This window comes from Streptopelia decaocto (assembly GCF_964273445.1).
Source record: "Streptopelia decaocto genome assembly, chromosome: 1".
Taxonomy (NCBI): Eukaryota; Metazoa; Chordata; class Aves; order Columbiformes; family Columbidae; genus Streptopelia; species Streptopelia decaocto.
This window is the reverse complement of record NC_138663.1, coordinates 94,774,217-94,796,386: the sequence shown is the minus strand read 5'-3', so window position 1 is coordinate 94,796,386 and position 22,170 is coordinate 94,774,217. Positions and strand designations below refer to the sequence as shown.

At 41.2% G+C, this 22,170-nt stretch overlaps 1 protein-coding gene across 2 annotated transcripts in view; it reads left to right on the top strand.

The window, feature by feature from the left end:
* The window catches only part of CYFIP1 (cytoplasmic FMR1 interacting protein 1), a 78,922-nt gene that overhangs the window by 5,614 nt on the left and 51,138 nt on the right, over positions 1 to 22,170 (top strand). For both annotated transcript variants that reach the window (XM_082059050.1, XM_082059049.1), the window contains exons 2-8: positions 15,239 to 15,362; positions 15,699 to 15,788; positions 17,206 to 17,283; positions 18,307 to 18,408; positions 19,657 to 19,838; positions 21,206 to 21,302; positions 21,443 to 21,571. In XM_082059050.1, the coding sequence (XP_081915176.1) occupies positions 15,246 to 15,362; positions 15,699 to 15,788; positions 17,206 to 17,283; positions 18,307 to 18,408; positions 19,657 to 19,838; positions 21,206 to 21,302; positions 21,443 to 21,571 (795 nt within the window). In that variant the 5' untranslated portion in view covers positions 15,239 to 15,245. The remainder of the gene's footprint in view (positions 1 to 15,238; positions 15,363 to 15,698; positions 15,789 to 17,205; positions 17,284 to 18,306; positions 18,409 to 19,656; positions 19,839 to 21,205; positions 21,303 to 21,442; positions 21,572 to 22,170) is intronic.

The window sequence follows — 22,170 nt, the reverse complement described above, 5'->3', positions numbered from 1 at the left end:
AGTGGAATGGCCGAGCCACTTTTTAAGGCCAAGAATTACTCATCTGGAGTAAAAAATGCCATTCCCTCTCCCCGCCCTCCACCAAAAGGCATCTTAAAGCCTCAGACAATGCGTAGACTAACACTTATTAGATGACACTCTCTACAAATGGTTAGCAGGGTTGAGTCTTAGTAACATTCTCATGAATTAATACAATGTAAGTAAAAGAAAAAACATAAATGGTGCTTTTGGTTTTCGAAACAAATATCTCAAAACCTGTGCTGTGGTTTTGTGTTAGGACGTGAGTCTCAAGGTTTAACATGCTAAGTAGTGATTTCAGCTGTATAAATGCTAGAAGGAGCTTTTGGAGATGTTTACGCACTACGGGTATAGAAGGGATTTGTTTCAAGGGTTTAAATAAAAATATGTTAGTGCCATATATTGCTTTAAAATACTTTAATTCTAATAGGGACATGGACATTTTGTTGGCAGGAAATAAAAATGCTGTAGACCTGAACTTGATTTATAGTCTTTTCATTATAGCTCTAATTATTTTAAGTGGGTTTACTGACATATATTAAGTCAATAAGGAGAGGTCACTGAATTATACATTCTGAATGTAAAGTTCAGTTAAACTATCATGACACATTGCTCAAGAAAGATGTGCGTGCTTATCAGGTGATATCAGAAGTAAAGCTTTTGATTAATTTTCACTGAAACTGCATATTTTCATGTGTAAGAATGGAAGTGTGTAATGTTACAGATGATGGGCTCTTTTAGAGGAAAAAGAAAGCTTAAGACATTAAAAGCTATTTGGTTATTTTTCTTCTACCCTGACCTGTAGTATTTCCATTTTTATTTTTATTTTTATTTTTATTTTTATTTTTATTTTTATTTTTATTTTTATTTTTATTTTTATTTTTATTTTTATTTTTATTTTTATTTTTATTTTTATTTTTATTTTTAATTTTTAATTTTTATTTTTTAAAGAGAACAGTGAGATTATAAGGTGCTTCTTGTCTGACTCTCCCCCTCCTCCCCAAAGTGCATGTAGTTGTATGTTTTTTTTATAACAGCTTCTGAAGTCTGTTTTTTTTAAAATACCGTAATTTTGCAAAATTGTACATTATTCTTGTACAGCGTTGGATATTAAATAAAAAGCTACTTTAAAGCATAAGTATTACCAATTTGCCTAAAATATCTTCCAACTGGTTTTTCAGATAAAGCAGCATATTTTTTTTCTTTCCTTTTTTGCTTCAATGAAAGTCGAGGGAGTTGCAGGGCTGGGCTTAGTTAAATACTTTCAGGTAGAGGGAAGGAGTGGCAATGACAGCGCACAGCTTTGAAGAGTCATTTTTATTGAAGCCTTTGTTCGCATTTTGAACTTCAAAATGAGGCAGTGCTGAAGCCAGAGCTTCACCTGCAGCTTTGCACTGAAGGAACCCGCTGTATGTAATTAATGCCTATCATGTCATCAGGGACATGTGCTGTAAGACGGAGCTGGATGTATCACATGGAGGCTCTGCAGAGGGAAGGGAAGGGAAGCTCAGTGGCTGCCCTGACCCAGGGCTGTGGCTGCTGGTCTTTCTGTGGGCAGGGGCTGCTGCCAGAGCAGTGAGACTGGCCTTGGAGCAAACCTTGTGTGGAAATGGGCTAAAGAAGCGAATGCTGTCTCTCTTCGCCCCCCCTGAGAACACGGCGTTTTCTTCTTTGTTTCTCCCCAGTCTTGTGAAGTGAAAGTACAGTTCAGGAGCTCGTGTGCTTAAATAAGCAGTTTGTCTAAGGCTGAGGGGGTTGTGTTATTGTTTAGATTGAAATTTGAAGACTCCTTGTCTTTATCTTTGTGACTCATCTCCCTCGCCTGTAATGTGACAGACACATACTCAGCCCACTCTCCACTGCTCCTTTCAGCATATGCACACAGGTGCACCCTTTTTGGTTAAAGTAACAGCGTTCTCCCCACAGTAAATACAAAGGACAACTAACCAAGCCCATATTGAATAAGCATGAGAAATCTGCGACAACAGTCTTTCTGCAGGATGAAAGGTGCTATGTCTGAGCAATACCGGGTTAACTCGGAGCGCATGTGCTTTCTCCTTTCTGGGGTGTTTATTGCTCTTGCTACTTCCTTCCCTTTGCAGAATCCTTACACTGGGAATCTTATCCTTGCTAAGAAACAAGAGAGCTTTTCACCACTGAACATGCCAGAAGCTCTGTGCTTCGGTGCTAAATTTTATTCTTGCCCAAAGCAATGCTGCACAGCATAGGGTTGCAATTCCTAACACACCCGTGTGACAGCAGGAAGAATCAGAAACAGAAGTATGGAAGAAATGTGTGTTGAGGACAGCTGCAGGAGACAGCAGCAGCAAAACAGCCCAAGCAGCAAGACAAGAAGAGAAGATTAAGCAAGAGGGGAGGAATGAACTGGGTGAGGGGGAAAGAACATGAAAAAGAGAAGGGCGGAGGGAGTTAGTCAAGAAGCAATAGAAAGAGAGAACTGGAAGTTGAAAGACAAGTAAAACATAAGTTGCGTTTGATGCGGCTCAAAGATGCAGTATCAGGGGAGCGTTAAAGGGATGAGGCAAATAAGTGTTACAAAATAGATGTCTGCACACCTAACCTAGAAGGAGATAGCAGTTACATCTCTTAACTTCATTCCAGCCTAAAGAGAGGCCAAATATTGCGGAAGGGTTTTTAATATGTATGTAAGTTTAGGATTAATACAGAACTGAGTTAGTATTCTGAGTGAACATGGAAAAAAAAGTAAGAATTAATTAGTAAATCAACACAAGCACCCCCTCAGCCATCTAGCTCCACCAATATCAGAATTTTAAATTTTATTTTATACTGGTGACATATTTTGGACTTCAAGCTTAGGTACACAGATTAACATAAACTAAGCAAAACCCCTCTGTGAATTCTTGTAGCACAAGTGCCATTGCAGAGGGGGTTGTGTGCTGCAGACCAGGCTGCAGCGATGGGCCCCCCCCTCCTTGTTCACATGTGGGAGGCCTTGGGAGCAAACTTTATGGAGTTAGGCTTCTCCCATATCATTGTAACGTATTCTCAAATGAAACGAGTTGCAATAAGCAGAATCAGTTTCCCATTTTTGAAGTGTGTGTATTGCACTACGCTTGAGATTCATGCGTGGGGATAGCATTTGACCCTGCATTTTATCTTCAGGTTGTTGCATCTCTCCTCCAGAGCTTCAAGGTCTGGAATGATGCTGCAGATGTGTAGCTGGGCTGCCTGTCAGAATACCTGGTGATTACTTTCTGCGTCATCCACTGCAGGTACTGCTGCTATGGAATTAGTATGTGCTCACCCACATGCTACTGCTGGCTGCTAGTACAGCCGGAGAAGATAAACTTGCTCTTGTGCTGACTTGTTTGCAAGAATATAGTGGCTCCAGCTTTGTGCTATGATACAGGAGGCCTAGGGTTACACGATGTTGTCTAATCGTGGCAGAGTTTTCATTCTGATGCTTTAAAAGGGAGTAGCTATGAGACCTGAACCCAGTGGCAGGCGTCAGGGGAGATGATTCTGTCCTGCCGTGGCTCACCGGTCTTGATGTAGGCTTTGTCCAAAAAGCCTGAGGGTTCCCATTCATAGCCTGTTGCAATGATGGTGGAGCGTCAGGCCTTCCTGTCGTTAAAAATGAATTGAATTAATCCAGGGCACTGGAGAGGAACACCTATAGTTAATTGACAAGTGGGATCGATTGTCGTCTGAGTGCTGGTGGTCAGTGTGCCAGCGAGATGTTTCAGCTGCATGACGGCATCATTAGCAGTGGTGTCCTCCTGACTTTGATAATGGAGTGGGAGGAAGGAACAGTGCTGCCTCACGGAAGTGTGGTTTTTTAGATTGAAAATGGTGCTGCTGTTGCTTACCAAAATATCTGATACTGCACAGAGTTTGTCTGAGGTGATAAGACTGGTGTTATCACTGAGCGCTTGAACCTAAGTTGCACAGTCATAGCATATTATTGCTTGTGTAAAGAGCAGGGAATGTTATTGTCATGATGTTTCCCTGCAGGGGACAGAAGCTAGACTGGTAGCAATGTGCCAACTTGAATAAAGAAGGTTGCATGAAAAATTCACATGTGACTGAACACCAAGTGCTTTTAGTTCGGGAAGTCGAGATTTTCTAAAAAGACCCGCCACAAACAAACAAACAAACCCCAAACAAACACCGCCCAAAACAAACAAACAAGACACCCAAACAAACAAAAAACCACCCCCCCCCATTCTGTGCTTTAGCATTACATTTTCCTCCAAATGGATGTCTGTTCTTGGAAGCCTGCTTCCTCTCCTGCACCCCTCCAGCGACAGGGCAAGGCAGCCACACTGCCCTGTAGGAGTCTAATACTAAATTAATTGTTTCCATTGTGTGGCCATTCTTCTGGGACTTGCTGCGGTGCTGGGATGGGATAATTCAGCTTCAGAATTTTTGTTTTCCCTTTTGCACCCATTAAGCCTTTTTTTTTTATTCCAGTCACAAATGTATTTTTGAAAGCTTAACAGTATGTCAAATAGGTTACACAAAGGACTGTCAGCTGCTGTTTGCTTTCTTCTGTCTTTTACTTTAATCAGGCAGGCCAGTAAATGATGTGAAAAGCATTTTTCTTCGCTCCTTCAGCTTATGCAAATCTGTTGCTTAGGAACAAAGAGGAGCTCCAGTCCCGAAAGGAACATCTTAGCTGATCCCCTTGGCAAAAAGGCAGATTGTGCTGTCCAGAGCACAGAAAATGAGCATTCAAACCAAGAAGATCCAGGGCGTTGCTGTTCTCTCGAACACTTTAGTTACCAGTCTATTAAAATGTTTTCTGCTCATTCTGAATTGAAAGGTATGCAGCTGAACAGCTGAGGCTTTTGAAGTTTAATTAAAATAGAACTAAAAGGGAATTTTCGAGAGAGATTTTGGAGGTTTGAAAGAAAATGAATATTACAGTAATCACTATGCTGTTCTTGGAAGAGAAAATCCATTCCTTTTGTTAGCCCCTTCACAAGGGCCTTTTGTGATCAGTCTCACAGTTTAACTTGGGTAGGAGTATTACGCAGATTATAGAATCAACTTTTCGTCATAGAAAAATGATTTAATTGATTTTCTGCAAGCCAGTAGCATAGAAGAATGATACAATGAAACAGAAGGAGCCTGAAAATGTTTTGTTGCTATAGGGATAAAACTTAACTTCTGCTGCGGTGTAGACCAAACCTATTCTTATGGGAATGTTGTCATTAGTTCCTGTGGAGTCCACTGAGATTGGTCTCATAGACCTCAGTTTAACAGGCCATTCAGTCATCTTTTTAGGTTTATCCCTATTTTAATCTCTCTCCTTCTGCGCGTGGACTACTGAATGCCTTTGTTTCTCCTTTTTGAAGGATATGCTCCCTTTTCTTTAACTGCTGTATATAGAATTTTCCTGATTTTTGCCATGCTATCCTGTCCTGTAAAGCAGAGTAAGCTTTGATTTATTTATGCCTATTTTTAAAAAGCAAAACAACTCACGTAGATACATGTTTTGATTCATGGGTTGTACAATTTTAATTTGTGGTATACAAGCCAGACCTGAGATTTTATTTTAATTTAAGATTCAAACATGCATTTGCAGACTTAAGAAAGAAAAGGGGCAATGTCAAAGGAAGTGCTGTTTAAAGTGCAGACAGACTTCCTCTTTGTTTTATTTTGAGCCTGGGAACATGTACAAACATTTGGGGATCAAATGCATCTATTTAAAAGAAGATGAAAAAATGTGTCCAGTGGACTCCAAAATGTCATGGGCTGTCCCTTCAAAACACCTCTTTTCAGTCAAATGAAACAGTGCTCTTATCTGCAAAGTCATAACATTTTCTAGAACTTCTGTAATCCAGCATTTTTTTGGTAGTTGTTTAAACTCCACCTTAATTATCTCACTCCTTGGCGTGAGTCCTCACCAGTTATTTGAAGAAGTAGTAATTTTTTCACTTACAAATGTTAATGTTTGAGATCTTTTGGGGTTATGTAGAGCATGGTCTTAACCAAAAACAATCCTTTGAATGTCTCAAGCCACCTCTGATTTCTTGGGGTGTATTCTCACAGTAGTATTTGCATGTGTTTTATTGGTGAGGGAGTTACGCTAGCGTCAGGAGCTCAGATAGTACTGGGTGCAGCTGTGGCCCATTCTGTGCAGCAGCAGGAGATGGGGTGTGCTCTAGCACCTCTTCTTGCCCCACTCATGCACTTGCGCTGCCCCATCCCTGAACATGCTGTGGCAGCTTTTTTTCATAGAATCATTTTGGTTGGAAGAGACCCTTAAGATCATCAAGTCCAACTGTTAACCAAACACTGTCACTGAAACATGTCCCTGAGAACCTCATCTACATGTCTTTTAAACACTTCCAGGGTGCCCGCTTCCCTGGGCAGCCTGTTCCAATACCTGAATCCATGAAGAAATTTTTCCTACTATCCAAATATCCAATCTAAACTTCCTGTGGTGCAACTTGAGGCCATTTCCACTTGTCCTATCACTTGCTACTTGGGAGAAGAGACCAACCCCCTCCATGCTACAGCCTCCTTTCAGGTAGTTGTAGACAGAGGTAAGGTCTCCCCTCAGCCTCCTTTTCTCCAGGCTGAACAGCCTCAGTTCCCTCAGCCGCTCCTCATCAGACTTGTACTCCAGACCCCTCACCAGCTTCACTGCCCTTCCCTGAACTCTCTCCAGCACCTCAATGTCTTTCTTGTAGTGAGGGGCCCAAAACTGGGCCTTTTTCCAGTGGAGAAAGAGAGAGAAACTGTACTCGAGCGGGTCAGGCTTTGCTGATCCCAGCTCAGAGCTTGGTGCGTGTAGCACATGGATGCCAGCTGCAGCCCCAACCTGCTGATCCAGCCTTTTGTGACTGGGGGCCCCAGCCTCTCCTGTGGAGTGGTGGGAACTTGCCCTGGAGTTGTGATGGCCAAAGGATATGTTTTTCCTGAACTGTTTCAGGGTGTTTGAAGTGTAACTGTATGCATTTTGAATGGATTCATGCTTCGTTTAAACTCTAAGTTTTCTTGGAGCTTGTGTTTAAATGACTGAAAAGATAAACTTTGGAGAATTTCTTTACTTTGTTCTTTGAGGTTTGTATTTAAGATACTGGTGTCCAAGAATGGTGAAGTAAAGGAGTCCCTGTGGTCTAACTTGTACAACTTGTAAAAATGAAGAGTTTGTGATAATTTCATTGCTCTTTTGCATCTGAATTATGACTTTGTTTTTTCGCTTTGTTCCAGGATAAGCACTTGGGCTCTTGCATTTCCCTGTGGGCCTTATTGCTGTTGGTTCATTACAGTGGCAGAATGACCAGTGTTGCTGCTGCTTTGACTCTTCTTGCCCTGAGATTAAACATGGCTCAACTCTTTGCCCATTTAGCTCTTCCCACCTGCCTTGTCAAATGCCTCCAGAGGTGGTGGTGTGTGCGTTTGGGGCAGGGAGATGCCATGATTTAACTTGAACTAGCAATACAACCATAATAGCCACTCACTCACTCCCCCCTACCAGCCCCAGGTAGGGAAGAGAATCAAAAGGGAAGGGAGAAACTTGGATTGAGATAAACAGAGTTTAATAAAATAACAAAATACTAATACACTACTACTGAATAGATATATAAAATAGAAATAGAATATAAAAGGTACTCAATGCAATTCCTCGCACTGAGCAGCCAGTCCCAGGAAGCAGCACCTGGTCCCAACAGCTGATCCCGGGGAGAGAAAAAAAGGCAGAAAAGGCCCAGAGGCCTCTGCAAAATAGCAGGATGGCAAAGGCCGATCTAAAGAAAATCCTGAACAGAATGCAAGAGAGTGACTGGAAGATCCCGACTCTCCTTAAATAATTAGCATGATGCTAATGGGATGGAGTACTCATACTGATCAGTCTGGATGTCAAGGTCTCCCCTGCCTGTGTCCCCCTTTCTTGATGTCTCACTCCTGGGGACAGAATGCTCAAAAATGTCCATGGCTCTCAGACCAGAGCAATTAAAAACTCTGTGCTGGGGTGTTATATCTTGTTCTCAAACTAAGTCCAAACAATGACCATGCTAGTTATGAAAAAGAAAGGTTTCTAACTGCATGAAGAAAATTAACTCATTTCCAGTCAAGCCAGCACAGGAGGGAAAGGGCCTGTCAAAAGAGAAAGCAGTGGTAGGTGGGCTGCTCTGAAGAGGACAGGACCTCAGGAGGGGTTTGCTCTGCTGGCGCTGTCATGGGGACAGCTGGGGCAGCTGGCGATTCGTTCAAGAGCAGGTGGAAGGTGCCTTACTTTTCAGCACCTGTTTTCAGAGTCCATCTGAAAAGTGGGATGAATGAGTAAAGTTATTTCATCCATCACTTTTTCATTTGCCTCTACTAGCTTGCTGCAGCCCTTCATGCCGGGGCACCATAAGGACACAACTGAGTAAAGGCACTCATTTTACTCTTAGAGTATTTGGGATATTCTGGTAATTCAGTTGAAGTTAAGCTGAAAAAAAAGCACAGAATCTTTACATTGTTGTCTCTTTCATGCCTTTTTTTTTTTTTTTTTTTAGTCTGAGGTTAATGATAAAAGGAATTCACCCTTCATGAACAGCTGAGCTATTGCCTAAATGAGATGAGCCTTTGCTCACCTTATCATCTTGAGTTCCCTGGGTGTTGAGGTTGGCTGCTGGGCCTCCATGTGTTGTATCAGTGCTGGAGAAAGGTTCCCTCTCCATAGCATTTTCTGTTCACTCCTCAGATCTTTCCCTTGCCCTGCTATCAGCTAAACCCTTCTTTTGTTTTCCATGGAAGTTTACCTTCCAGGGCATGAAGCGATGTTGTGGTAGCAATAGACTTGGTTATATCCATCACCTAATCTGTCTGGTATGCAGCAGCGTGGCAAAAGATGTGCTGTAAGAAGCTGGTGGCAAAAAGCCACCTGGAAGTTGTCACTGTGTATAGATCGCTACCTCTTCCAACCCTGCCTTGCTGGATTTTCGCTGACGGTTGTGTGAGGATAAATCCTTACAGATTTCAAGGTGAGGGTGCTCAGGTGTTCCCAGTGTGTCAAATTATTGAGTGATGCAAAGGAAAAAAACGTCCATTGGCTATGGGATTTAGGTTTTAATTATTTTTTGTTTAATTTAGGGAGGATTAACATTGTTACTTCTTTTTCCCAAAGGCAGAGCCAGGATTGCAATGAAGTGACTGCCTGTGAGTGCTGTGTGATAGTCTAAATTGGTGTCATCTGAAGAAAAGTTGCTTTCACTGTAGCTTGATACTCTCTACTTTTTGTTTTGTTTTGGTTTGTTTGTTTACCAAAGAACTGAATTATACTATTTGTTTTCTGTGGGAATGGTCACTTCACAGTCTTAGTCCAGGGGATAATGCCAGTTTGCAAAGAATTTAAATAGCATGTGTACTTGTACCTCTCCAAGCAATTACCTCCCATTCTTTCTCTATATATTTTGACGATAATCTATCTTTTGATTTTTTTTTTAAATGTCTTGTGATAACATGATACCATCCTCATAATCACCTGATCTTGTCTAACATAGCCATATATTTAATCTGATAATTTTTGTGGTGAAGGGCTTTTATTTTTCTTCTGTAAGCAGATACCATCAAACCCAGTTATTTGAGGTTGAACTTTTTATGTTGGGAGTTGTTGTCTTTTTAAAGCTCAACTGGATAGATTCTTAAGGCCATTAGGGGATGTTTCTGGGGAAGTCTTGACCAAATGATTATGACAGAGCCTAAAGAGGAACTGCGTGGTAATTTCAGCATTTCTAATAAGATCTCAAGAAGCCTGCAGTTACCTAAGTTCGTTTGCTTTACCCGTATTTATTTTTTTTAAATTGGTTGCTAGATACGAGTCAGATCTGTTGGATTGTGTGCACCGTTGCTAAACACATGTAAGAACTATCTCCTGTCATCAACGATCATTTTCCTGTTTTAGCTTTTTATAGACTGAGTGCCTGAGTTGTCTTTTGATCTTATCTTTGATAAATAATGTGGTCTGCTTAACTCCGTCACTGTAAGAAATCTTAAAACCTCAAAGTTTTATTAATAACTACTTAAGGCTCTAGAATTTTGGGGAATTTTTTCAACTTTCAGATTGAAAGCAGCAGTCTTCTCTCTCACAGTGATTCCGAAGTTAAGGCTCTTTTCTGTACTCTCTGCTTTCTCAGTCCTTTACCTTTTGTTGTTTTTTTTTTTTTTTTTATTATTTCTTCTTGTCAATTTTCTATTTTTTCATCCAAAAGACTTTTCACCATAATTTGTTCCTATTCATATTTTTTTCTGGATAGTCTGGAGCTTCAGGAGACCTGAAAGCATGAAGCTGAGAGAAGCATCCTGGCTGTTTTCTGATATGCTTGGAATTAAGAATATAGGTATTTTGCAAAGACTTCAGCATTATTCTGTAATGATGGAGATGTGGAGACAGTGCCTCTATAAGGATTGACACTCATCTCCTCTGAATACCAGAGCAATGCTGTGAGCAGGTCACTGCCTACCACACAATTGCATGGCTGTGAACAAGAGTACAGAGCTATGACATTTAAAAAAAAATTGGCAAATCTCTTGTCTGAATGTGTTTTGATGATAAGCCAGCTCTGAAGTTAAATCAAAACGTAAAGAACACTAAAGGGACTTCAAGGTCTGCTGCCTTTTTTTGTTTTGTTGTGGACAAAATGTGATGAGGTGGCTCAGTGAGGTTCTCTGTGGCACAAGATTTTCTGAGCAAATCAGGTCCAACCAGGGCTCATCTCCTTTACAACTGAGGAAAAAGAAGAATATCTTAATTTAAGCTAGTCACTGGCCTTGCAATAACGGACTTAAAGGTTCCCTAAAACCCTGTGATTGATACCTCTGATCCTTGGACACGGTGGGACTTGGCACTGCAAAGCTGAAGCTTGCCTGTGCAGGAGACAGTGACTTTCTTGCTTTGAAATCCAGAAAAAGGAGATGAAAATCAGCACAGATGCTGTCATCTCCTGCTTAGAAAGCTGGGTACGGTCATCAAACACTGAAATTTAGCAAAACCAGTGTATGCATTCTTTCTGCGGGAGAGAGGATGTCAGATGATGAACGGTTTTTCATTAAGTTATGTCCATGAAAATGTGTTCTTGGGGTGCATTTTGGCGTTACTGCTGTAATGATGGGTCCCAATACAAAGATAAAAAGAGGATTATTTCAGAAATAATTATTACACGTCTTCTATCCTGAAAAATCTCAGGTAGGTACAAAGGTGAAAACACAATATTGTAGGAATTTAGTAAGAAAGTAATTCTCACAGCTTGGGTAAGTTTACTAGTATAACTATAGCTATCAGTATGACTCCAGCATTTTAATCTGTTCTCATTTAGGGAAACGCCTAATCAGACTGCAGCTTCTGAATTTTTTAGGTAGATCTTTGAAGTTTCTTATGTTCTCTGCCAAAAAAAGTCTGTTAAAGTATTACCTCTCCTGCCCAGTGATTTCACCTGTAAGAACTCATAGTTAAAGACTCTTAAGGAAGCAAAACTATCAAATTTTGTGTCTTGGGATTTTTAGTTTTCTTAAATTAATTTTTCTGAGACTTAGGAGGGAAAAAAATTCTGGTTTTGCCAGCCTTCCATCATTGTACATTAGAAACAGCTACTGTCATTTACAGCTGGTTTTATTAACAACAACAGCAAAAAAGAAAGAGGAAAAAACCCCTTGAACTTGAAGGAAATATTTTCTCTCCTGGTCCCAGGGCTTCCACATCAGGAGAGGAGATGGCGATCAGCTTGTGGTGGTGTCACCAGGCTGTGTGACGTTGTCTCCTGACTGACAGGGCGTGAGTGTGTCCCCTGTACCAAATATGCCCCAATGGCGGTCTGTCCAGCTGTGCACGTGCAGAGGTTCAGGTAGGGAGGAGGAACCCGGTGGCCTCAGAAGAGCCTGCTGGCAGCCAGGCCTGTTGCCGCAGGCTGCTCTCAGCAAGAGGCTGCGATGGTGTCTCTTAAATAACACGCACTAAAGAAACACAAGTGAAAGGCTCACAAGGCGGCTGGTGCGACCTGGAGCGCAGAGCCCTTGGGAAAGCCCGAGCGATGGAGCGTCTGACCCTCACCGACTTCACATCCCGCTCACCCTCAGGAGACGCGCTGCATTTGGGTTTGCCGAAACGAGTTCTGCAATGCCGAGCGAGCCCCAGTTCCTCATTTAGATGGCTACTGGTGGCTAATTTCTCAACCACAGTGACTATGCCTTTATCACAGAATCATAGAGTGTTTTGGGTTGGAAGTGACCTTCAAAGGCTATCCAGCCCAACCCTCTGCAATGAGCAGGGACATCTTCAACTAGATCAGGTTGCTCAGAGCACCATCCAGCCTGGCCTGGAATGTCTCCAGGGATGGGGCATCTACCACCTCTCTGGGCAACCTGGGCCAGTATTTCACTGCCCTCAATGTAAAAAATTTCTTCCTCATGTCTGGCTTGAAGGGTGAATCGTGACCTTGCAATGTTTGCAAATGTGTTGAAGCTGGGCAGGAAGGAGCTGCTTCCTCTTTCACATCTCACTAGGTACCCGAATAAAAAAGCCAGAGAGCAGGAGTGTTGAACATGGCCAACAAAACTCTTAGGCATGTGGATACCTTTTGGCAAAACTACACAGTGGAGTTGTGAGTGAGCGACCTTAAAACACAAAAACTTTTGTCTGCAACTGATTGCTTATGTTTTCCCAGTTCAAAAAATGCTGATGTCTTTGGGAAATCGTGCCAAAGGGCTTGGAAAAATGTGGCTCTGGCACAAGGATTTCCCAGATGTGTGCTATGAAATAGATGGCAGCACAAGTGAGATGGCATTTTGCTTTCGCTTATGTTTTGTTTTCTATTTTTAAATTTCTTCCCAGTATTAAAACAAACAAATCCAGAGATAGCCCGATAGTCTGAGAATAGAAAGCTGATACTAGAGCATCACTCCTGTGCAATCATAAATATTGAGGCTCAAAGCCTTGCAGGTGTGCTTTCTAAAATAGCTCACAGGGGGATTAAGGGCCACGTTTTCAGAATATTCGTTTATAGTGCTGAAGAAACACCAGCCAGGAGCCTGGCTTTTGTGGCTGCCTGGCTCTCTCCTGCAGCAGAGACCCAAGTCATCAATGGACCTTGTTTGGGGAAGAGAAGGAAGATGTGAGGACTGGGGAGAGGGTGTTGATACTTTTCTTTCATTAAATGACAGCTCCCCTATGAGTGGACTTATTAAGAGCAGTAATTTTTGGCACAGAACAGGCAACCATTTTCCGCTGTGTTTTTGGAGTGCAGGTGGAGCAGTTTTCTATCACGTGCCTCTGGCTGTGCTTGCTTGGAGCCCGTGTTTTGTGTGTGTTTTCCTTTCCTGTGGTGCAGCGGGGGAGAGTAGGCTGCGAGGAGGAGATGTTTCAAGTTGGAAGGAGCCTCTCAGTTAAACTAACCTAAGTAAAATGTTGTGTTTTCTTTTTTAGCTACAGTTTGATTTATAGAGACTCAGGCCAAAAAAGTAAAAATATCGTTTATTCGAAATGCTCTGACTTCTTGGCAACTCTCTTCTGTTCCCTGTAGGGTAAAACTGTTGAGAGTCTGACCTCCTCACAGGACTTCTTGGCATTTGTTTATTTATCAAACGGAGGAGGCCGTGGGTTTTACCGGTCTCTAATTTAACTGCGGTTCATGTGATGGAGCTTGAGCTGGGTGTAGGCAGGTGCTGGGCAAGCATCCCAGTGCAGGTCTGCCAGCCAGCACTCCTGTCAGTCCAGTCCTTCCTCGTCTTTTGGCAGGAATCACAAATTGCACAACGTGGGCATTTGTTTATTTATTTATTTTAACAAAAAACTCGCACACTCAGGCTTGAAGCAAGGTTTGGGCTGGGGTTTCAAGAAGCAAAAGGCCTCTGGACTTTTCTGATGGTGTTTTTTTAAGGCTGTTGGCGAGCTCTCTCTGTAACGGGGTATGTTAGCTCTGCGGCAATGGCTTGGGGCGTGGGGCTGGTCTCTGAAGGCAGGTAGGTTGGTTGGTTCTGGCTGGTTCCTTCCTTCCCTTGGCTTTGGGTGTGTGTGTGTTGGGGTTTTTTGTGTGGTAGTTTTGGTTTTTGTTTTTGTTTTTTTTCCTGCTGAGCACTTCCTTGGAGGTAAAGCTGCTGTTTCCATGAGGTTTTCCTCAGGAAACCATGATTAGGTAAGAGAAAGTGAGGAGGTTTTTCTGCCGTCACACTGAAAGTGCAGGGAGCAGTGGGACGGACAGCCTGTCCCATCTCTTGCGCGGTGAGCTTGTGGCAAAACTGTAGCAAGATCTGCTTGTTCTGCTCCTGGTGGGGCTCCGTGGGGGTGCTGGGTGCTAGGCAGGGCCCTGCAGCTTTGGGGCACAGGTGCTCGGTGTTCCTGCCCCCCTGGTTAGAGCCGAGAGCAGGTTCAGCCACTGCTTGCACATTGGGTGTGCGGTTGTGCTCTGATACAGGTGGGGAAAGTAACTTGCAAAGCCCTGCAGAAGAAGAGACAGCTTGATTAGAGGTCTTACCTTAAAAATGAGGAATTTTTTACTCCACCGAGGAGAATGAGTAGATTATAGAAAAGTGGATGATTGAGTTGTTCCACCCCATGCTTGCTTCCTAAAATTTCTTCTCATTGCTGTTCAAACCCCCACGCAGTGGCAGCAGTCACAGGTGTAGGGAGACTGCTGTGACCCTGAGGGGTTTTGTTCCTCTCTGTCACTAACCCCTCAAAGCAGATCTGGATGTCCTAGGACGTGAAACACTAGAGACCCCTGGGACCTTGGGACAGCCAAGTCTCCTGAAGATGGGTTAGTAGTGGTATCTGTGTATAAGGGTTTGAAAACTCGTCAGCTCAAAACTGAAACCTTACAGGAAAGTTTTATGCCTGCACTTGTTACAGAATTTTTCTGACTTTATTGTGACTGAAGCAAACCCCAGAATACCTTTTCTTCTAATTTAACGGGAGAAGTGTTCCTTTTTTTACAATGCATTAGAGGTCATAATCCTTTCCTCTATTTTTGTGTATTTCTGGTGTACAGCCATGGGGGAGGAGAAACATTTCTCAACTCATAAAAGCAAGGAGGAAGATGTTAGTCCTCAAAGTCTTTTTTAAACTTGTATACTAAAAAAAACTGGGTTTCAGTTTGACTGTTTCTCTTCTGTTATGGTTGTAGGGAAACTGTACATTTCCAACAACATGAGTAGTTCCCTGCTCTTTATATTACTAATTTGTTTGCAGTGTATGTAATATAAAAAGTTATGTGTGTACATATTTATAGGTATGTATGTATTTTTTAACCAGGTGCAAAATGACTGCACAAGTAACGCTGGAGGATGCCTTGTCCAACGTGGATCTCTTGGAAGAATTACCATTGCCAGACCAGCAACCATGTATTGAACCTCCGCCATCATCTCTGCTTTACCAGGTGTGTTGTTATTATAGCAAAAAGATTTTTTCATTTCCCATTGCTGTTAAGAAAAAGAGTGTATGCTATTTAAAACAAAACAAAGCACAAACCAACAGGAAAAAAAAAAAACAAAACCAAAACAAACAAAAACCCCCGACACAACAAAACCAAACCACAAACACAAAACCAAAGCAACCAAACAAAAAAAACCAAAACCAAAGCAACTAAACAAAAAAAACCAAAACCAAAGCAACCAAACAAAAAAACCAAAACCAAAGTGTGTTTATATTTGCAATATGTATAAATATTCTTTTCCCTACCAAGGATTAAATTCTGCATTTACTTTCTCTGCAGCCAAACTTCAACACTAATTTTGAAGACAGAAATGCATTTGTCACTGGCATTGCAAGATACATTGAGCAAGCTACAGTCCATTCTAGTATGGTAAGTAGATATTCAGATATATACTTTCATGTTAACTTGGAATAAAAGGAGAGGAACATGTCTTCTTGCATTTCATGATAAAATTGTGGTCACAGAAAACCACAAGCCAGGTGATCCACAACACTTCTATGAGGCTGTGAGATGAAAAAATGCACGGCTCATCTTTTTTTCACACATGGACTTCTTGATAATTTTACAGTGATCTTTCTCCTTAATCAGCCAATGTTGCTCAAAAGTTTCTTGCTTTCGTTATGCATTTTTCCAGTATTCTGAAGTGAGTTGGTTGTATTGACAAGTAGCTGCTCTAACTTGAGTGAAAAATTACCTTCCATCCTCCCAAATATCCACTACTTCTCTGTCAGTTTAGTGGTGTTGAAGGTCTTTTGTTGGCTTCCTCACTGTGGAGCGTGGATGTTAGTGGTGTATTGGTATGCTTTTGTGTAAGATGTTATCTGTTTTTTAACAGTCCCACAATATAACGTAAGACTTCATACCAGTAACTCCATCCATCTCCGCTGATGGTGTACCTGTGTTGGTTTTTTTTTTTGATACAAAAGAAATTGCAGGCTGCAAACGCTGGTCTGTACTGAACTTGTTGTTTCATGACATTCTTGGAAAATGAGGAGTAATATAATGTCATGCAATTCTATAAACCAATTAACAAATAGTGGAATAGGCAGGTTAAGCGCCTGATTACATGCTACTGAAAATTATGTAAATTTACACCAATCTCTTCTTAAAATTATCTGGACACTCCTTAACCTCTTTTGATTGTTTAGATGTTGGAGGCCCTCTCCTTGAACAAGGAAAAAAGGATATTGCTCTGCATGTGCTGACTCCTTCATTCTTGACCATTCTACCTGCAGTATCAGAGTTTAAAAAGAAAAACGAACACCTCCCCTACCCCTTCAGATTAGCATTTTATTTATAGATCACAGTGTCTTTAGTTTGGGGAAGAAAGCACAACACAAAAACCAACCTGATCTGGGGAGATAATAATTTTTTTTCGTTAGGTAGGCATAATTGCTATAGGTTTTGCTTAGTGATCTGGTAGGTTGTTACATGGTATGAAGATGATGATGTGAATTCTCTCAGAATTACGTTGGGCACTAAAACAGATGACTGAGAAACAATGAGGTTTATGTGAACTGTTGGATTATATTATAGGCAAGCTGGACATCAGTAGCTGGTCAGCTCTAATTCATGTACTATGTCAGCTTAGCCTATGAATTATGGTAATATGATTTTATGTACCTACTGTATGATGTATCATTCATTCAGCTTGCAATAAATTTGTGTATGTACATTATGATAAGAGAAACAGGTTTTTTTGGGCAAGGCTTTGGAATGATGGAAGACAAGTGGATTTAACCCTTTTGATTACAATGCCTAGTTACGCTGAGTGTCTTTCTTACAGAATGAAATGCTAGAAGAGGGTCAGGAATATGCGGTCATGTTATACACATGGAGAAGCTGCTCAAGAGCCATTCCTCAGGTAAAGGATGAAAACTAAACTCTCATGCATCTTGTGAACTTCCTTCTTGTTTTGTTACATAGTTGCATGGGTGTAGCTTTATCAAGAATCTACGAAAGGTAGTCTACTTTGACTCCTGTATAGGCAAGCCAAGTGTGCCGTAGTGTCTTTTAGCACCTGAAGACCAGTTGGTCTCTCCTTTGTGTTAATCTTACTGATTGACTCAAGGGCAGTATAGGGGTAATGTACTCTAGAAGGAAAATCTTTGATTGTCATGTCTGTTAGAGGTAAAAATTTAATTAATTTCATTTGAGAGAATGGACCCCCCCAACTTAAGTATTAAGTTCAGAACAGGTTTAGCAGGTGGCATAGCATGTAATAATTACAATTCAGGTTAAACATTAAAGTTTCTAGACATCCTAGGTAGTAATTTTCTGAATGTCAGAGCTATGCAGCGTTTTATTGATCTGTATGCAAATTAAACTCCTGTGGATAGGTGAGAAGTCCATAGGCAGCCTCAGATGTCTGGGAATGGTTGTACAAAGGTGGGAAGAATATTAAGGTGCATCAGAAAGCTGAACAAAATTATAACCATGAGCTCACACCTGCCTGCTTTATAAGGAGTTTGTAATGCAATTATTTTTGTACTCAAAGAAAGTCTTGTCCTGTGGTTTAAATATTTAGAGCGGAAAATAGGTAATCTGTTTTAATTTCTGGGTTTGGCCTATTTTAGTGCATGACTTTCAGCCAGTGTCTTAATAGTGTGGAAAGAAAATAGTCCTAACCATACAGAGGTGTTTGAAAACTAAATTATTTGCTGTGAGGTAACAGAGAGAAAAATCTTAGTGGTTTTTTCCATTTCTTTTTAACGCATACAGTTAATCTTAGAATAGTAGCATAGAATTACCAAAACCAGCAATTTATGCCTTAAGTTTATTTCTTTAGGATGATAATACATTTTCTCAAGTTGACTTTGGAGATCTTAGTTTCTGAGACTTTATCAGGAAAAGTTCCAAGTGTAATGATCTCTTTAATTGTCCACAGGTCAAGTGCAACGAGCAGCCTAACAGAGTAGAAATTTATGAGAAAACTGTGGAAGTTCTGGAGCCAGAAGTCACAAAACTGATGAATTTTATGTATTTTCAGGTAAAAGGAATGGAAATAAAATTTGTCAGTAGGCGTATATTTTCATATTCCTGTTTTATATGCTTGATATGGTATGTTCATTATATTTTGAAAAAAATAAACAAAACCACAAACAAACCAAACAAAAGAAACCCCACCAACATATTGTCTCTCAGAAGGGCAGAATTTCTAATGCCTGCCTTAAAAACTTCTGGCAATCTCCATTAAGACTTTCAGCATAAAGTCGAAGGTAATTGTATATGGTCCCTATGTAGCACATGGGGACAGTTCTGGCACTTTAGGAAGAAAGGAAATAGAAATATAATGTATTTCACATGTATACATAAAAGTGTCTCGGCATAGGAACCATTTGTTGAGGAGTGAGGGATCCACAGTCTGGACAGCAGAGCAGCAGATGCAACTCTGCTGTGGAAATTCATAATTGAGGCAAGCTAACCCTGTTGCTGTGACCTGCCAGCCACCAGAGCTTCATGGGCACTGGAGAATGGCCATCTGTCTGTCTGTCTTTCTTTCTCCTCCCATGCTGGCAGCTTGCCGCATGGTTCAATGGACTGGGGATGCTTCCAGGCATTATTTGGAGGGAGCCAGAGCCCACGAGCTCTGGAGCACACAGGAAGAGGAGACTGAATGAAATGTAATACTTCCTGTCATCTTCCCCAACTGGTGGATCTTACTGACTGTGAACAAGCTCCTTCTGTTCAAGGAGATTAGTGCTCTTAACTCAGAACAGATTCCTCTTTACATTCGAAGTTGCTGTCTTTTTTGTACTTGCAGTCCCCATCTCAGGTAGCCCTGATGTGCGCTTGGAAATAAGCCCTCAAATAAACATGTGGCAGGATGATTTGGGGAGCTGGCATGTACTGCTATTAAACAGCATGCTGTGGAGTTTTTTATTTTAAGAGAATATACCTATAATCTACCTTTTAGTGCCTATACATTTGCTCACTAAGGAAGATGCGCTTATTTCAGAGGGATGTAAAACTTGTATGACTTTAATCTCTGAAGAAGAACCTTGCCTCTTGTGCCAGGCAAGCTCTGTGGCAAAAATCCCTGACAGTGAGTTACACGGAGATGGAGCTAGAAAGCCTGTACCGATGCCTTGTTAGCCTTGCATGCTTTAAACATTTTTCTGCTTCAGTGATGCTTTTCATTGGACCAGCCCCAGCTACACAGTGAAACCTTTTTCCTGGAAACATCATAGCTTTTATTCCCTTTTTCTTCTTCTTCTCTTTTTTTTTCCCCCATTAGAGAAATGCGATCGAACGATTTTGTGGGGAGGTGAGACGCTTGTGCCATGCAGAGAGGAGGAAGGACTTTGTGTCTGAAGCGTATCTGATCACGCTGGGCAAGTTCATCAACATGTTTGCGGTATTGGATGAGCTGAAAAATATGAAGTGCAGTGTGAAGAATGACCACTCAGCCTACAAGCGGTAAGAGGCGAGGACCAGCAGGACCCCAGTTTCTGCTGCCAGGACACTGGCCTCCCACAAGATGGCAGCAGTTGCCCTTTTTCTGACAACTTTCTCTTCCAAAGTAGTCCCCTCATGTGTGGGACAGATTACTTTTGAACTAGGGATGCACTGCCTGCAGTTGGGCAGTTGAGTAAATCTGTTTTCTTTATGCTGTTCTTCTGCCTTTTAATGCCAAGCTGTCAAATACTTCTCTTTTGGTGTATGCTAAACACAATAAATATACTTTGCTCAAAAAAGCTTTTCTTTTTAAGTTTGAGAGGAAACTGCCCTTCTGGATGCTTGTGCCTATCCTCTCCTAATCTTTGGCATCCATTTTTGACATTTGTAGGTGAGAGTTTTTGAACTTGTTCTTAAGACATTTCAGCTTTGCCATTCAAAGTCGTTGTGACTGCAGGTGTAGCAGGGAGGGGAAGAAGGTGGGATATCGGCAGCCAAATTTTTTGCTTGAGCTGCCAGGCAATATTTGGTATCTTTTGTCGAATATGGTGGTCAGGGCAGCAGGGGAAGACGATCTTTATGTCAGCTGTAGCATCTGTGGTCTTTCATAAATAAAACCATGCAGGCATTGAATAGCCAATTTATCTGTGCTGCTTCCACTTACATGAGATTTAATTTCTACCTCTACCAGTAGTTGCCTTTTGTAGTTGTTGTTGTGCCTGGAGACCACTTAAACTTGCCTGGTTTCCTTTTTTTTCTTTTTTCTTTGGAAGTGTGCTTCTGGTGGACAAACTGTTTTCTGGGAGGCTGACTTTTCCCAGGTTGTTGCGTGGCTTGGGTCCGTAGAGCCACTGCTGACCCCATTGGTTGAGGGATATACCCAGTGACTTTTGGGTTGCATTGGGTCTTTTAACTAGGGTGCACTGGGGGATTTGGGATTACAAAACAGTTAATTAGGGATAAACTAAGCCCATACCTCTCTTATAGTGAACTTTCACCTTTTCAGCTATTTTCCTAAAAAGCCTTCCCTTTGTCTTTTATGAAACAAGCCCTTGATTTGTTGAGTCCACAGCCTGAGTTTGGATAACTCACTTGTATAAAGCTGTGGCAAAAAAATAATGCCTGTGTCTGCCAAGTTCCCGTTCCACTTGGTTCAGGAGTTTGGAGGTGGGAGGTGCATGGAGGTTGACAATCGTGTGTCAGCAGAGGGTGATACACCGTTGTACTGGCAGCTAAAGATGTGCTGACGACTGTCAGTTCCTGTGGTAGATTTGGGGATGAGTGTGTTTCTGTTGAGAAGAGGCAGATTTGGTTACAAGCATCATGCCAAAGGGAAATACTATTTTCTTTTTTTTTTTTTTCTTTCTTTCTTTCTTCTGTTTGCAAAGAGCTGCTCAGTTCCTGAGGAAAATGGCAGATCCTCAGTCCATTCAAGAATCCCAGAACCTTTCCATGTTCCTCGCCAACCACAACAAGATAACACAAGTAAGCTTTAATTGTCTTTTTGCAAAATACCTAATGCTTTACAAAACTGTTAAAATAAAATTCCTCCAGTTTGATAGTAACTCTTCTTCCCCAGGAAGTCTAACTAGTTGACTAATATTATTTTCTTCTGTTTTTTGCAGTCTTTACAGCAGCAGTTGGAGGTGATTATTGGCTATGAAGAACTGCTTGCAGATATTGTAAATTTGTGTGTGGACTACTATGAGAACAAAATGTATCTAACGCCCAGTGAGAAGCATATGCTTTTGAAAGTGAGTTTCTTTCTGGTACAAAATTTAAAAAGAATTGTTCAGGCAGGACACAGATGTCTGAATTACTTCTTTTTTTGTTCTGTTTTTTTTTTTTTTTTGATTAATGAGCCAGATGAACCACATAATTTTTCTGGGTATTTTTCCTCCTCTCTGTTGTTCTTTTATTATATTGCATGCTAAATCTATTTAGAAAGTTTTTGATCCATTTTTGTTTTTCATAAATTGAAGTTGAACTAATTGAACTGCAGCCTTGCTAGGAAACCAGTTCTGTGGGAATATGTTTCTATAAAGTACGACAACAGAAAGGAACTACCGTGTTTTATTTTTAGATATGTGGCAAGTTTGTATAAAAAGCTTTTGGACATGAGGCTGTGTATCAAAGGTTTCAGGGAACAAGTAGCTTAAAATTAGGGTTAGTAAGTTTAATTACCTAGAATATATACATGTAGTAGGAGAGTGCTGGGCACTTTCAAGTGTGGTTGATCTTATCAGCTGCACGTCTTGCAATGGAAGAAAAGTATAGAGTAAGGACTGAAAATTTGCCTCATGACAAATACTTTGAGTCACTTCAGTATTTAACTTCTGAAGAACTCTGTTTA